This window comes from Oryzias latipes, chromosome 19, assembly GCF_002234675.1.
Source record: "Oryzias latipes chromosome 19, ASM223467v1".
Classification (NCBI taxonomy): domain Eukaryota; kingdom Metazoa; phylum Chordata; class Actinopteri; order Beloniformes; family Adrianichthyidae; genus Oryzias; species Oryzias latipes.
This window is the reverse complement of record NC_019877.2, coordinates 11899365-11916462: the sequence shown is the minus strand read 5'-3', so window position 1 is coordinate 11916462 and position 17098 is coordinate 11899365. Positions and strand designations below refer to the sequence as shown.

Sequence of the window (17098 nt, the reverse complement as noted above, 5' to 3'; positions counted from 1 at the left end):
ACGAGAAGACCCGGACTACTCCTGATCGGGGGGCACGGACATCCCGAACATTGCGGAAAGCACACCCCCTGCAGATGCACGCGACCGCGGCGAAACGAACGCGCTGTGCGCCGTCAGCCGCCCGCGGATCGACAGCCGCCCGCGGATCGGAGGAGAAATTAAGGAGAGCAGACGCGGCGAAACCAAAACCCCACATCAGAAAGATGGGGATCATCCTTCCCAAGGACGGGGGAACACGGCAAGACGCCGAAAGAGAAGGAGACCCGCGGGCTCGGAGACCGGCGAAGAATGAGCGCTGAAGGTAAGAAAGAATGAACAACTGCGCACCTGGCTTAAATAGGACGCTGAGCAGGTGAGTTAATTAACTGAACCGCCCTGGGGTATTTACCTGAAAACACTGCTTCGAGTATCTGCCCGAAATACGATAAATCGTCATATCACTCGTGTTCTGTATATCACTGAACTAATAACTGATAAGTCAGAGTTTAATAATTATGGTCCTAATTGAAATGTATAGTAAATATTATATGCACTTTGTCTAGTTATGAGTTTATTATTTGCTTTTTTGGCTGTTCTTATTTACTGTAAATAAAAACCAGATTGAGTGAGTGTGACATCACCCATAGAAAATGGTTTGTTTCTGGTTCCAACAAAAGAAGTAAATTCAGTCACAATTTTTTTCCCGGTTGATCTGAGTCATCGTTTCAAATGGAATCACTCTTGCCAGTCAAGAGTGAGCTTGTTGGAAGCATAAAACATAAATAGGAAGTGGACAAGCTGACCCCTCCTCCCTTACATTCCAGATAGGAAGTACCGGCTGGCTCCAAGACGCCAAAATCCCATAGACTTCTGTTGAGGAATAGATAGTTATTACTCAGTCATTCTATTGGTCAGAATAACCATTCTTGCTCTGATACCTTTTTTTTAAAAACATTTTCATCTAATCCTCATTTGCTTTCGTGTTTTTTCTTTTTCGCAAATTATTCAAGTTAGAAACTGACCAATAAGGTGCCTCAGTATAAGCATATGGTGCCCACTGGTCCGCACCTAAAAAATGCTTTCAGCCAAAAAATAAAACGTTTTAAGAAAAAGCAAACATTTTACAACTGGAGGATTTTTTTTTTACATCGGTCAGTGGTCGTGCGGTGGCAGTCCAGTGACAGGCGGGTGGCAAGATGGCAGCAGCACGATGTTTGATTGATAGGAGGGTCTCCAAGTTCACTAAAATCGTCAGATGATCGACTGATTTTAGACAGCCACCCCCCCTGTCCCTGTGCTGCCTTCCCACTGCCACCATCCGATTGTTAGAAACCATTCGGTAGCAGCAAGGCCACTCAACCAGGGCTGTTGACGTGAGCCTGGCGATGACCACACGTCAATCTGGCGTTCCTGGCCAGAACTCGGCATGTAAATAGGGATACAGCTTTGATGCTGTATTAATGCATTGATGCTCTTCATCTGATGAAGACTTCTGCTGCGGTTGGACCGCTTGGACTCTTCATATTCATGGGTGCCAGGGCTTTGCCCTTGCTGGGTTTCTTGGGAGGCGTGTTGTCTAAAAATGTGTAAATTTGTGAATTGACAAGATTATAATGTGTGCTCAAAATCTGAGTTGCGAATGACCAGTGTTGCAGAATGGTCCTCTTTTTATATACCCCACTGGGCAACTGATATGGACGTTCGCCGTTCAGAGACATTTACACATCGTCCAATCAGAATTGCTGCCAGCCGGCGATCCAGCTTGCACCATTCTGCGGTCACACAATTTTGTGGCGTCTTCCTCATCTGACTGACTGATGCCTGAGGGACACCGTCTACTATCATGACCACAGCAACCTTTTTAAAAAAAAATCAGGCGGCATAAAGTCTTGAAGATTCTGCTGATTTCCCCCATCAGGTAGCATTAAGGGTAGTATATTTTTCATTCATGAAAACATATAAAATTGCATTCCAAGGTCTTCTGCAGAAGACCATTGTTGCAAAAAAAAAAAGGAAAATATAAAAAATGTTTTTGTTTTACTTTCCTAAAATCCCAGCCAAAGCTCCTCATGAAAATTAAACAATTCCATTACGAATGAATAATCTCATAGCTGCAATAAATTTGCTCTGGGTCCCTTTGATCAATATTCATTCATCTTTATTTATATTCTTCTGTTGTCGTGGTAAAGCACCAGCTGAACTGAACCCGTCATGCATGTCTTTACATACCGGGAGCAAAATACATATCCTTTTATTCTCTTTTCCAAAACAGAGTTCTAAACTAATTTCCTTTTTTACTGCTTCTTGCTCACCAAACTGTATCTCATTTCAGCTGCACATCATCCCACAAATCCAATACGCAGTCCTCCAAGCTAGCACTGATTTTATTGAGGCAATATAAATTACACAAGCCTTCCTTATACCGAGGAGCAGAAACGGACGTGACCATAGCCAAAACTCAGCTTCATGAAGATCCCTTTTATTGAATATAGAAATATGACTTTTACCACTCCCTCAATACTCCTGTTGCTCTTATAACTTTCTAGCAAACAAGAGTCGCCTACTCACAGCGTGAAAAGTCACGCCGCCCTCCAGCTTTAACTAATACCTCAACAGGCGTGTGGAAAAGAAATGAGCCTTCAGGCTGTTTCCATCGATATAATCCAATTTACAAGCAGGAATTAAACCAGCACACCACAGAAACAAAACCGTTATTTACCAGCAGACTTTAAAGAAGCCGTCTTCGAATGATTGTCCAATTGTGTGCTGGTTTTGGAAATGGCTCATTGTGTGACTGCCCCCTTCCCATACGTTTCCCTGTTATCCCGTCATTGTTTGTTTATAGTCTCCTTCATTCTCACCCCAGTCTGCTTCTCATCATCACGCCAGAGCAAGATGCAGAGTGCTGAGCTGGTCACCTCTTGCTCTCCACTATCAGCTTTGAATGGCTTTGTGATGAACTCCAGAATGGTGCTTTCCGCAGAGAATTAGCAGAGCAAAGCTCAGCTGGGGAGCTTCGTGCCTGCTCTGGGTTATTAACGCCGGATAATAAGCAGACTCAGCAATTTGAAGGGACGACTCACAATTAGGAGAGGAATGGCGTACACATGAGGGAAGCTGGCATCTGTTGAAGTGGAGAATGAGTGTATTCCTCTGAGTGCGTTTTGTTTGTGTGCGTTGTAAATGTGATTCACAACTGAGAAAGTTGCAAAATCAAAACATACCATTCATCATGCTCAGGGCATAACGTTCCTCAAATGTTATTACATCATCCCCATATTTATATGTCTTTTCCCCTGCTGTTAAGGAACAGTGGATACAACTAAACTGCAAAGTAAAATGCATTAGAAACCAAAACATTTGATTTGAAATGTTTGCACTGAAACAAACCCCGCTGTTTTAGAGCAACAAAATCACTTCCCATTGAAGGAAGCTGATTACTCTAGGAACCAGTGTCCCTTCCCCAGTGCCTCACCAATCCATTTTGACACCTCTGATGTCACCTTCTACCTCAGTTTGGGGTATGATTTGGAAACCTGCACCTTTTTTCCTCAGAAGTCCTGCTTAGGTAGTTTAGGGATCTAAACATTAGTCATATTAAAGACTCCAATGGCAATTCCAGGCTCCAGTTTCTGGCAAAACAGTGACATAGAAGATTAAAACTTGTGACGTCCCGATCCGATCACATGATCAAAAACTGGGCCTAATATTACAACAAAAGTTGTCTCAATGGGCTTCATACCAGTAATTGTGTAATAACCATAAAATCATAAAGAACAGGAAGTCATAGAATTCAATAGGCTAATGGCTAAGGGTCTAAGGGCAGGGATCCCAGTTTAGTTTAGTCTGTTTAGTTAGTTCAGTTTAGAATTTACCTATTGAATACTATGACTTCACGATCTTTATGATTTTATGTTTACTATACAATACTATACAATTACCGGCATGAAGCCCATTGAGATGACTATTGTTGTAATATTGGGTTAGATAAATAAAATTGAATTGAATTGAATTGAATTGAATTGAATTGTATCAGGACCAGGATCAGTACTGGAATTGCAGATTCTTAAAATCCAATGACTCGGAATCGGATCGGGGCCAAGAAAAAACCTGATTGGGGCATCCCTAATAAAAACACACCATGATCAATTTTTACAAAGCCATGTTCAACCCTACCATGCTATTCCTAACATAATCTTTGCGTTTTCAGAGCTGCAATGTGGTGGGGTTTTCTTCTCTAATAATGCAAATAAATGCAGCAAGTTACATATAGTGGTAGAAATATTCCATTTATGTTTTATCACACAAGAAAAAGTCTATTTCTAAAGTATTTTCTCTTTAGTAAAAGTTTGCATGCTTACCACGTTGGGATATTCAGTTGTTCCACGTGACTGATAAATGTATTTTCTATGTGCATTTATAAGTCGGCAATTCCCCATCTGTGACAATAAGTTGCAGGGCTGCTGTAATGTGAGGCTGTGATTTCATGTATTTAATAATGACAACACAGGATTAAAAGCAAGGAAGGCATTCATTACTTTTAAGGGTTTACATGAAATAAAAAGAAAAAGGATTTCTGACATTTACCAAACATTGTGAGGATTTTGGAGAAAATCCCTGCCTCAAGTCTTCTTTGCTCACGCGTATGGTATTCATATTTCCTTTTACAGGTTTGGGCAAAAGGGTTCAGGGTGGATCAACAGCAAAGCAGAAACATTATGGGACTACAGTGCCTCTTCAACTTGTTGGACTTGAATGGAAGCCGGTGAGCCAACTCCAATCCCAGGTGGGGAATAGCAGCTCAAACACTAAAACATCAGTATTACACTGGTTCTGTTGATGTGATATATTGCTGTATTGTATTTAGGCTAGAGAAAAAAAGGTCAACATGTACATTTACAAATCCTAATAAAGCCATTACATTGTATAACATGTAATAAAAATGCCATGATTTGTAATTTGTAGGTGACCTTCTGACCTCGTCCTTATGAATATTTTTTTAACTGCACACATTTTTGACGGTGGCCTGGAAGTCCAGTTAATTTTTGCAATTTGTTCTTTGAAAAAGAGATTATAATAAAAGTAAGAATACAGCGCAAGAAATGGTGCAATACCTTGGCTAGTACAAAGTTAATAAATAAATAAGAAATGCTCCAAACGTCTTACTAACACGCAAGCAAGCAAACTAATCAAAAGGTCTGCATGGAAATTCATTAAAAGGACTTGGCACACTTGGTTTTGATAAATCCCTGTTCTGTGAACCTTGTTGTCTGTGTCACTCTGCTTATTTCTTCAAGACAATGCAAAAAATACAGTCTACCAGCAAACATCTTACATAAGGAAAGTCTTTTGAAATGAAAATTGGATGAATGAGGCCCTGGAAAGTTGAGCACTTCAAGTTCATATCCAGGATGAAAGAGAAAACTTTTTTTTTTTTATACTTTAACAAATGTACTCTCAAGTTCCCAAATGCATACCATAATGAGAAAAGTGCTGGCAAAGACTAGATAATAAAACAGCTTAATAAGCAATCCCCTGGTCCAATTTTTGAAAACATGCATCTTCAAAGTAAAAACCTGATGTTTGTCACCAAACAAGTGCAGCATTAGAAATCCTATCCTTGCTCTATTCAGTCAAATAGTTTATAAAACTGTTATTTACTTTTTTACGATACAATTAGGAGTCCATTCGACAGTTTTCAACTCGCAACATGCTGTTCAAGTTATATCATTTCATTTGTTCAATGTTTAAATAAAAAGTGGCATAATTAAGAATTTTTAAAAGATGCATTTAACAGAATATATAAAAGTTAATTATCGTTTTGAATGAGTCTGTTGTGTTCAATCACTCACTGTCATTACTTCTGAGGACATTTTTCAGGTCAAGATGGTGGTCTTGTTTCACACAAAAAAAAGGAACAACAAAGCCTGAATCTAGTTAACAAAATGAATAAAATCAGGATTTGTTAGTGCTATGGTCCCAAAGTGTATACCTGTAAGGAATGGATGGCTGCCAGGAAACAGTCTGAGCTTCCAGGTTGTGTTATTGTCTCATTTCTTTTGGGAATAACTTTGTTTTGACTCAAGCAAGCAGATGAGGCATCATAAGGTTTGTTAAGAATGGGATTATCCAGAAAAAGCAAAGCAAAATCTCTGATAAGTGAATATAAAAAAAAGAAATAATAAAGAAAAAAGAGGGGGGGCAGTGTAGAAAAAAATGGTAGTTTGTGGAAATTTTACAGTACAAGTCTTGTTGCCATTATGGAAACCCATTAGGAGGGAAAGCAGCAGAAGGAAAAGTCTAAAAATGATCCCGCCTGAAAGCCGAAGCTTCCAGAGTCTTTCATGATACATTCGATACTCTCCTTTTCCACTGGGTTTGATGAATGACTTAACCCAGAGCAGTGTGATGTACATGTGTCAAATGCATTTTTGATGGCTCAAAATGTTTTAAAAAGTCAGACACGGCAGGATTTTTCTTTTTTTTCTTCCCAGAGTTTCTCCGCCAACATAAGCTGCAGAACATGAGAGAGACGCTGTGCAAAAAGCATCTGTGGAACAGCACGGCTGACAGAAGTGATATATTTGACGCAGCGCCACTTCATGAGTCTAACAGAGACACATGATCTCAGTGACTCAGGGCTGTGAATGCTCATAGCTTTCTGCGGGGTTAATGTAAATTGGAAAAAAGCACAAGGCTAATCCTCTCAGCCTTTTGTTTTAAGATACAAAGCAGCTTCTCGTCAGTGGAAAGCAGTTATATTGAATGCTTGGGTGGCTCCGTCTGAAGTTCAGCAGTGATCTAGAATAAAGTTTACTCCCACTGAGGTGATTAAGAACTAATCAGAAACAGCGTCATTTGGAATTTTGTTTAATGTATTCATTTTCAGCATCAAAATCCCTTTAAAGTGCTGAAAAGTTTTTTCAAAATTAACTCTGGTCAAAAACATGTTTTTGGTGTTTTTTAGCATGTTTTAAGGCATTTTTCTAACGGAGGGTATATAAAGAGAAAATTACTCTTAAAGTTGCATTTCTGAGTACTTATTTGAATCATTGTGAATCAGGAGAGGAAGCAAAAATGCTGTTGGAAAAAACTTCTGTGCCATACATGTTAATATGGGGCGCCACAAGCTACCTGCTCCGCTCCATTCTGATACATCCACTTGTAGAAGGCTAGATCCATATACGTCTTTGTTTTCCTCGTCTGAGATGGCATCTGGCTCAAAACTGTAGCTCCAAATTTTGCTTGTCATTGTTGATGCACCAATAATGTTAGGTTGGGGTTGTGAGGGACTGTAAGCGAGCATGAGAGAGTGTAAACACAGAGAGGATGGGAAGTGGATGTGGATGTGGGTGGATGTGACTTGACAAGATAGAACTGAAAACCAGACACTTAAATAGACTGAGTATAATTGACAGAAACGAAAACAGCTGTGGATGACCAACATGAACCTGGAACCTGGAAACCAGGAATACAATTGAAAAACCAAACCAAAGCACAGAATCCTTACAGTACCCCTCCCAAAAAGGGCAGACCCCAGATATCCAAAACGGGAGGGGACCTGGAGGAACAAAACACAAAAAACCAAGTCAGGACTCCCACAGACAAACAGATGTGAAGGGTATCAGAGAACCCTTCCTCAGGAACAGGCATGAAGAGGAGTCCTGACGACTCTCCGCAGGGACAGGAAATATAAAGGGGAGGAGCCCCGGTGACCCTCATCTGGAACAGGAAACACAGCCACGGGGGACGAACAGCAACCGTCCTCAGGGACCAGGAACATGAAGCGTGACCCCAGCGACCCTCCACAAGAACAAGACAAGGAACAAGAAGGACAAGTCCTGGTGACCCTCCCCAGGAACTGACACATGAAGAGGAGCTGCCGAGGTGACCCTCCACAGGGAAAGGAAATAGATAGGATGGCCCCGACTATCCCCCTCAGGAACGGATTGGGTGGACGTGGAAAGGCATGACAGGAACATGGCTGCAGGAAAACCCGCCTGACGTGGCGTGGCATGGATTGCGGTGGCAAAAACTCTGCCAATACAGCAAAGAGAATGGTGGTATAGGACCTAAAATGCAGGAGACCAGGCTTGGTGACAGAAACTTCAAATTTTTAATGAATAAACTGAGACATGACAAAAATCTGGGAGAAACAAAGGAGTGACAAAACAGATCAGAGCAGATGACCTGACATGGTAAAACGGAAAACCAGACACTCATAATTAAAAGACTAATCATAGATCAAAAAATGATTGGAGCAGCACTTTACAGTCCTTGTAACCTTTTTTTTTTTATTTTTCTTTTTTGCTGTGTCTTTAGAGTTACCCCACTTTGTTGAAGCTCCTGGTTGAAGCAGACGGCGAGCAGCTGCTCCTGAATCTGGAGAAAAACCAGTAAGTATCCCATTTGCCATGCTCTGCCATAACTTCCGTCCAAGTGCTTTTTGGAGCACAAATGTTGGACATTTGTGGTTCTCAGGGTCTACAGCAGTTTGCAGTGAAAGGAAAGGCTGAATCGTTTCTCTGAGTGGAGACATGCCAGTGCTTTGTGATCTAAACCAAAGAATTACCTCAATTTCGTAATACAACAAGACATTTTACTACTTTTTCTCACTCCATCTCTTTATTTGATCTCCAAGCACAACACAGGGAGGAGTAGGTTTTGTTTGAGCACGGAAAACACAAGGATACTGTCAACAGTGCGTTTATTAGGGGGACCGGCAGCAGAGGAAAGCAATTTCAACGAGATTGATCAACAATGCGCTGACACAGATGTAGATCTGACACGATAGAGGCTTATTTGTCATCTTAACAATTTTTTTTACACAATTCAGTGTGGCTCCAGTCTCAGACAGTCTTGTATTTGAGTGTGCAGCTGAGAAGAATGGGATGTGATTGATGGAGCAATATGTTTTCCATCCAGCTCTGCTGCCACACATGAGCAGCCACGAACAAGAAGAGCTGTCTCTGCGATAGAGAGGGAAATAGAGGGAGTGCGAATGGGTTTTCATGCCACTCTCAGCCTTGAGTCTCACTTGTTTTCCAGACTTAATATATGTAAATTCCACCTGCAAAATGTGAGACGAACCTTTCAACACTGGCAACCACAATTTTATGGACAATCTACATTCAAAACATTTTTATTGGAAATCATACTCATTCACTCCACTGAATTTTCCTGCTTTGCACAGGTTGGAATTTTGCAAAGCAGGCATGCAGATTGTCTGATGGCAGTAAGTTACAGCAATAATCTTTCACATTAACCACTTCACAACTGTCGCTAGTGTCCCGTTGCATTAACTTACTATGAGTGCCATCATACCCACAGCCAAGAAGAACAAACTGATTATAGAAAGGAGGAATTGTTGTAATGAGCCTGAATATGGTCGAAATACCTCAGACATATAGACCTCCATGAATTCTAAACACCAATGAATCAAAATCTACTCTGAACATGTGCAGCATGTCTGGAAGAGAAGAAGAAAAAAGTTACATCTCTTCAAAATCTTTGTGGAAGCTACTTTATGGACATTTAACAAGGCGGAAAATCACAAATGGATAGGAACTGCAGGAGGTTGTATGTTTATGAGTGTTTGGCATTAGTCAGTCTGCATCAGCCAGGATTTAACCTGCTGTGTTGACATTTAGTGAATGTTCGTGTCTGAGACCGCTGGCAGACTGTCTGCATGCCGCTGATGAAATCCAGTTGTTCAAACTCAGGATCTTTAAAAGAGAAACAAGTCAAAACTGGATTGAAATTACCATATTTTTCGCTCTATAAAGAGCCACTACGTACACTTTGTGCATATTGCACAGATGAAAATTTGTCATTCTTGAATATAAGTGAAAAAGTGAGAAAAGTTGTGGTATTTATGTGAAATTTTCAATGATGTGTCATTAATAAACCATGCAAAGAACATGTAAATCCATGTAGAACATAATCTGTGCGAGATTATTGAGCTGTTTATAAAGATTTTTGCGTCAATTATGTAAGGGTTAATGGTCGACGAGGTATGCATTATCACTTTTCAACGCAAGCCGTGGAAACCTGAACCATCCCTCTTATACCATGGTCACTTAGAAAATAAATAAATTTTAACCAGTTATTGTTCCTTAGTATTTGTTACGTGGTGCAATAAAGAATTAGTTCAGAGGAAAAGTTCATCTCTTACCGTTTGTTTTTTCTCCAGATGATGAAGCCAAAGGTTGTTTTAAAGACGCTGTCGCAGTGATACAGAAGATTTTAGATAGGTGACCGGAACTTCTTTTTTAGGGGTGTGGTTATCACTTTTTAATGCATACCTAACAGCCAATCAGAATCTAGTGTTCACCCGGACCATGGTATAAGTAATTTTAACGTAAAATGTGCACCGTGTACGCCATTTATAAGTTATATATTGGTGGAAAATGCTTGACATATTCGTTAGACACACGTGGAAGGGTCATTGACAGCTATCAATTTGCTTATACATCTGGCAAAATCAATCATGTTGCAAAAAGATTTACGTAACATTTGCGTAAAAACTATGTTAAGGACTGCGTATGTATCCCAAAAGACTGAAATTTCATACTTGCAATGTGCGCTAGTGTGACACGGTCTTCAGGTGCACTTGTAAGCATTTTGTTTTTTTTACAAAAAAGACAAGTGCTTTAAAGTCCAAAGTGCCTAATATAAGTTGTGTTGATGCAAACAAGGTTGGGTGTTATTGTGAATACGCTAACGGAGCTAACATGTAGCATTGTCAGACTGTTTTTCTAGAGTTCTAGAGTTGCTTTGCATACACTTAATAAAGTCTGACTGACCATTGAACTGATCTCTAACTCTTGTCTTGCTTATTGCGCCTTACAGTTTGGTGTGCCTTATATGCTGCATGATCAAAGGCCTGAAAATAGATCATTCATTGACGATGCGCCTTATAATCCTGTGGAAATTGGAAAATATGGTATTTGCATTAAAAGACAAAAACTGTTTGGACTTTCTCAGGTTTTCATTGACAGTTGGTATAAAACAAATATAGGCTTTAAACTACCGGAGTGTCTTCATATCACTGGTCCGAGCTTTGTTTGAACATCAATGAGACTGACAGGAACTGCTGTTCAGGAAATGTCTGTATGCTTCTTTGCAAGCAAATTATCTAATCGCTGCAGTGATTATGCTGCATGCAAACAACAAACAAACAGACCCCATAAGAATTTAATAAACAGCATAAACAGAGAAATAACTTTGCCACACAAGAAGTCATTTTTAAGTACAACTTTTACTTTCTACTTTCATTTGGATCCAGTATGCACAGCAGGTAAATAATCTTAACTAAAGAAACTAATAAACAAAGGGAACTGCCAGAAAATCAAACAGCTGGATATGAGTGTAACAAGGGGAGAAAAGGTAAAAGATGAACATTCATAACTGAATACTGGTGGTTGAAGAAAAACCAGCTTGTAAATTAAGCCTGCTGAAACAAGGCAAAAGGTTTTTGTGAATTTTTTTTCTGTTAGTTATTAATAATTTTTCATGTTGTGTTAGATATAATTAAAATTTTAGTGAATTACTGCCAGTATTTTGCTCTTTCCAGCCTTGCATGTCCCACGGTTTAATTCCCCGATGGTGAGCTTGTTTAATATCAGTTGTAGTCACGACATTTGCAGTGTCTGGAACATGACAGGGACTATTGATGCACTGAAATGTGCTTTGTGTGTGTCAGCTTGAAGCATTTTTTGGTGTGTCTGCTTTTTCACATTAAAGGCTGGGAAAAAAAAGACAGTCCTGCAACATCCCCAAACACATTTACAAGGTTGGAGGTGCTGCCCAGAGCTAAATGTCAGCCTCTGTCCTCCTGTGAACCAACTAAATACATGTGAACTTTTTTTTTTACACTTATCCGTCATGTTATCTTGTCATCAGCATTTATAACAAAGAAAGAAAAGAGAAAACCAGTTTTGTACTGTCATTGTCCAAAAGCTTCAACCACGATCTACCAAACCGCAAAAAGCCATGAATGGTTGACAAAGATCAAGTCTTGGTCCATTATTCAACATTTTTTAACAGTGAAGTTCTGAGAATCTTTTGTTCATGATAATGTTTCAGCTAGTGAAGGTATTGTTGGTTTCTGGACCTCAATCTAATCTGTGAACAGAGTTGAAAGACAGTGTTGCATAGCAACAGCCCAATAACATCACAGCTCTAGAGAAGATTTGGATGGAAAAATGGACCAAAATAACTGCTACAGTGTTTATAAACCCTGTGAAAACCTACAGGAAAGATTTAACCTGGTATTTAGGGGAAAGTTTTTCAATGCCTAATTTTTCCTGCACCATTAATACAAATACATTCTTTTAAAATCAACCAACTTGATTTCCTGGCTTCTTTCTTTAACATGTTGTCTCAAAGTTGGAGTGCATCTGTGAAGAACATTACAGACCTCCCTCATGTTTTAAGTGGGACAGCTTGGAGAATCAGTGGCTTACAAATACTCTTTTGCCTCGATGTATATTTATTTATTAGGAGTGTAACGATACGCTAAAATCTCGATTTGGTTCGGTTCAGAATTTCATAGGTACATTTCGGTTTGAACTGCTGGTCAACAAATCTGCCTGATATGAACTGCTATTTTATAAACTATTAATATATTGTTATTTATTGTGTGTGTTTGTGTCTGTTTTGCTGTCAGACACCTGAATTTCTCCCTTGGGAGATTACTAGAGTTTTATCTATCTATCTATTTATTTTCTGTGTTTTTTTATGGTACAAAAAAAGGCAGAAAGAAATTACTTGCAAAATGCGTTTATTGGTTTTACATAACAATAAATAAAATTGATCTAGGTGATCTGCTTACTAAAATAAGAAAAACAATGTCAAACTGTCCCAACACAAGAAAAACTATCAGCTGCCAGGAACCAAAAACTTTGGATAATTGACACTGACCTGAAAAAAAACATTTTAACTTGCCACTTTTTTTTCTTGTAGACCCATTTGCTACAGTCGGGTGATGCCGTTTTAATCTCACATCTAATCTGCTAACAGATATCCGTGGCACACGCTGTCTTCGTGTAACAATATCGACACACAGCTAACTTCCGCTTCAGCGCAAAGTTAATACTGTGGTGACCTGGGGGTTAGCCCCGCCTATATCCACTAAGACTCATGGCAAGTGTGAAATCCTGTGTCTTGAATCCTTCACCATCACTGAGAGAGCTGTGAAGAGAAGTGAGGTTCATGTTGTTACATAGCAAATGAGTTATAATGCCGGACAGGAGAATGAGCAATCAGCTTGTCTGGCTACCTCTCTCTCAGAGACTGTTTGAGGGCGTGTGGAGTATGGGGCAAGAACAACCAACGTAGCAAGTTAATTGGCAACTCGGCTCTCGATTCCTCGCTATGAGTAACAAAGCAGCGGGATCGTTACAATGCATATGCGGGAAAAAAAGAAAAAACATACCAAAACGGTACAGAAGTGAACCGAACCTAAACTGACGTAACAAAATGGTTCGGTTCAACTACGTGTATTGTTACACCCCTATTATTTATGTTCTGAGCCAACTCTTTTCCTGCATTCATGAGCTGGTTGTTGGGGGAGGTAAGAGTTTAAATGATATTGGCTTGTCCAATCTATTCCTGTGGAGACTTTTAGTATTAGCTTTTACCACAGAGTATGGATCCACACCTGACCCTGCAATCTTAACTGATTTGTGGTTTTAAATGCGATATTAGGACAAGTCCCAAATGAGCGACATGCCCTCCTCTCACATTTCTTTTGGAAAGTGTGATCACTAAAGAGGAGGTCTGGGGCTCATCAGTTGGATGGGAGATGTTCATCAGTTTTGTTTAGTTTTTTTTTTCTACATGTTTATAGCCTTCAGCATCAAGAACTTGGAGGATAACTATCCATCTTGTCTTTTATGCAGCAAGACTCGATAACAGACTAAATGTTTCCCATCGCTGTAATCTACAAACATCTTTTTATCACTCTTGTGTTTGTAAGAACAATACAATGCAGCCAAGGCAGTCCAGACGCATTGTGTCCCAGTTTACATATGAGGCTTCGAGGATGTTACTTGACTCCATATCTGTCTGCACTGCTGGGCCTTTGACCTGTTGCACATCTCAGTGAGTGTTTTAATCAAAACATGTACAGGAAGCAGCCTCTCCTGGGGAGCAAACAAATCAAAGAGCCAAAAACACAGCACAGCACAAAACTTTTTTTGGAGAAAAAAAACTCCTTTCCAGATTCATTACTTTAAAAGCAAAAAAAAGAAAAGAAAAGCATAATTTTTCAATTGTTCTGTAAAATAAATATGAAAAAAAAACCTTTGTCATCAGTTTTAAAGCTTGTTCAAGCTGGCCATTTGACTTTTACTGTCATAGTTGAGTAAAGTTTTAAAAGAGTAAAGTTTCTAAACAATTGAGCCTAAGTTTCCCTTCCTGCATTTAGTTTTCTTTGTGCAGCAAGCTGTGATTTTAGAAGGAAGATACTGCAATACCTAAATCTTCTGAATGTAGAAGTCCCTTGTTTCAATAAAAATGGTCTTACTTTTTGTTTTGGATGAAAAGAAATCTTACATTTTTCAATAGTAAAATAATCTTAGGTTGAGAAAACATGTCTTGACTGTTTTCTACTCCATTGCCAGATTATTTTTTTTTAAGAAAATGGAGTAACATCTTTTTTTTTAGTTCTAAGGGGCCTGTTTTTTCAGTTCATCCAAGTCTGCTTGTGAACATGTGTGCACTTGAACGCATCATTATAAAGCTCGTTTTTGAGCAAAGATTATGGTTAATATTACATTTTTTTTCAAAATAAAGAAAAATTAATATATTGAGGCTGAATTGCACTTTTTTGTGGCCAAAACTGACTCTTAGTGTATTTGTTCTTCTTGTTGTACTTCTGTGATCTGATTACAAATTACAGATGTTTTACCATGATGACATAAAGTCAGTTGGTCACCTCCAACATCTGTATCCACTATCAACAAATAATTACATTGTGTTCAGACTAAAGACCTAAGAAGTCTTTTTTTCCCACAGAGAGCACAGAAGAAGCCAACCCCACAGATATCCCCATCTACATAAATATTTTCAGTTAAAACCAACAATTAACTTTTTGATTTCAACCCCAGAGGGTAGAGCATGTTTCTTGGACATTTGTGGTTTTACAGTCAGAAGTGGTGCAGAACGTTTAAGCAAAAACTAGAAGAGGCTGTGAAAATCCCTTGGTCTTTTTACTGTCAGCTCACTGGTGGTAATCTGATGGAGGTAGGGTGAAGGGATTCATGGTTATAAACAACTAAATCCTTGGAAATGTTGATGTAGTAGGAGTAAATGTTTATTTCTTTTAAAGACGCACTCTGAAAATTGTGTTTTTGGCGTTTTTAACATGTTCTTGTTGCATTTTTCTTGTTGCATGGAGGGCACATATAAATGAAATTAAGCTTAAAATTGCATTTCTGAGTATTTCTTTATTCAAATTGTTGTGAATCAGGAGCTGACAAAAAATGTATTTGTAAAAAGCAGATTGTAGCTTTCATGTCAATGAAAGCTACAATTTGCTGCACTCCCTTCTGATGCATCCACTAGCAGACAACTAGATCCATGTATGTCTACATTTTCTTCATCTGAGCTGGCATCTCACTCAAAAATGGACGGCTGGATGGCTTCAGTATTGCAGGTTTTTAATCTGGGCTAAAACAATTATAATCCTTATTAAAAAGACCACTGGGAAAACTTTAAAAATCGATTAGAAGAAGGTATGATGAAGTGGTTGAACATCTTGAAAGTAGCCAAGCTGCCGAGGCCAGTGAAGGTACCAGAGCTGTTCGGCCTCCAATAAGTGTTCGGGGCCCTGCGACTTATGATGACATCACACTATTTGATTGGCTCTATGTCTGTCCGTTGACGTGTAAGATAGTGATTGGTCTGGATAAATTATTGTACAGCAGTAGAAGAAGAAATGGCGAGTTCCGTTGTAAACAAACAGAGCTGCAGCGTAGAGCGAGATGATCTTCTAAGCATGCTGTTATTGTTGTTATGATTATTATTAAGTGCCTGTACGTTTATAGTTTTTTAAATCTGTGCAGCCAGTGCTTAATTCTTGGCGGAAAGGAGCCGGAAGAAGGGTTATGATTAGGCCAATACGTGCTAACCACATTTAGCCTTGGATGAACTTTAACTAGAATAACATCAGCCTTTATTTTGTCTGGACCCAACTGGTGACAAATCTTCACATGATTGTTTGCAAGGTTTCTCAGGACTGTTCATTCAAAGGCCTCTTCCGTCCAATAGCCATTTCTCTGCTTGGAGATACAAATCTCCAAGGAGACACGGTTCTCCTGACTCCAGCAGCTCGCTCTTGCAGTGCAGCCGGAGAGACTGCGGTCCGAATCCTCCTCTGGAGCAAACACCGTAACAAAGCATCCTCCCCTGCCTGCAAACACAAAGCTTCGAGTTATTGTAACAGCCACAGATCTTTTTACTAAGTGGGTTTTGGCAAAATCCTTATATAAACATTAAAAAGAATAATGTCAGACACAACTTATGAGGGAAAAAAGGTTTCAAATGAAACGTGAAATTAAAATATGTTGCACCCGAGCAGATCTCGAAGCTACGTAGTTTGTCCAAGTAGGTTACCGTAGTGTGACGTCATCATTAGTGTCAGGCCCCTGAGTATGCAGGGCGAACAGTTTTGGTACATACAATGGGCGGCACCCACAAGGAGCGAAAGTCGTAGCCTGAGAGATGGAGTTGTCTTACTTCTGGGTAGAAAATGAATTGTGAAAATAACTCATTTTTCATAAATAAAGTCGTTCTTTAGTGTGACAAAGATAATTTATTATCATATATATGGATGCAGTTTGTTCTGAAAGGCTTAATATAGGCCTTTAAGCCTTTTTGGCTAGATTCTTATGTTCATGATGACTGGATCAAAAATGTATTTACTTCACTTTTATTACTATTTATGGATTATTTTTTCTTTTTTACGACATTGTGTTCAGTCAAATCACTCATATTCAATATACTTTTTACAGCACCGCTTTTTTTTTGGATGAAATAAAACATACACTTTCTTTCATGCACCGAATTCAAACTCGCTAAGCTTTAACATGAATTCTGAGCCACCACACCTTAA

The 17098-nt window shown here is 39.3% G+C and overlaps 1 protein-coding gene across 1 annotated transcript in view; it reads left to right on the top strand.

Moving 5' to 3' along the window:
* adam12 (ADAM metallopeptidase domain 12) overlaps positions 1-17098 on the top strand; it is a 100036-nt gene that overhangs the window by 21173 nt on the left and 61765 nt on the right. The window contains exons 2-3 of the mRNA XM_011488263.3: positions 4650-4765; positions 8302-8375. Of these exons, the coding sequence (XP_011486565.1) occupies positions 4650-4765; positions 8302-8375 (190 nt within the window). The remainder of the gene's footprint in view (positions 1-4649; positions 4766-8301; positions 8376-17098) is intronic.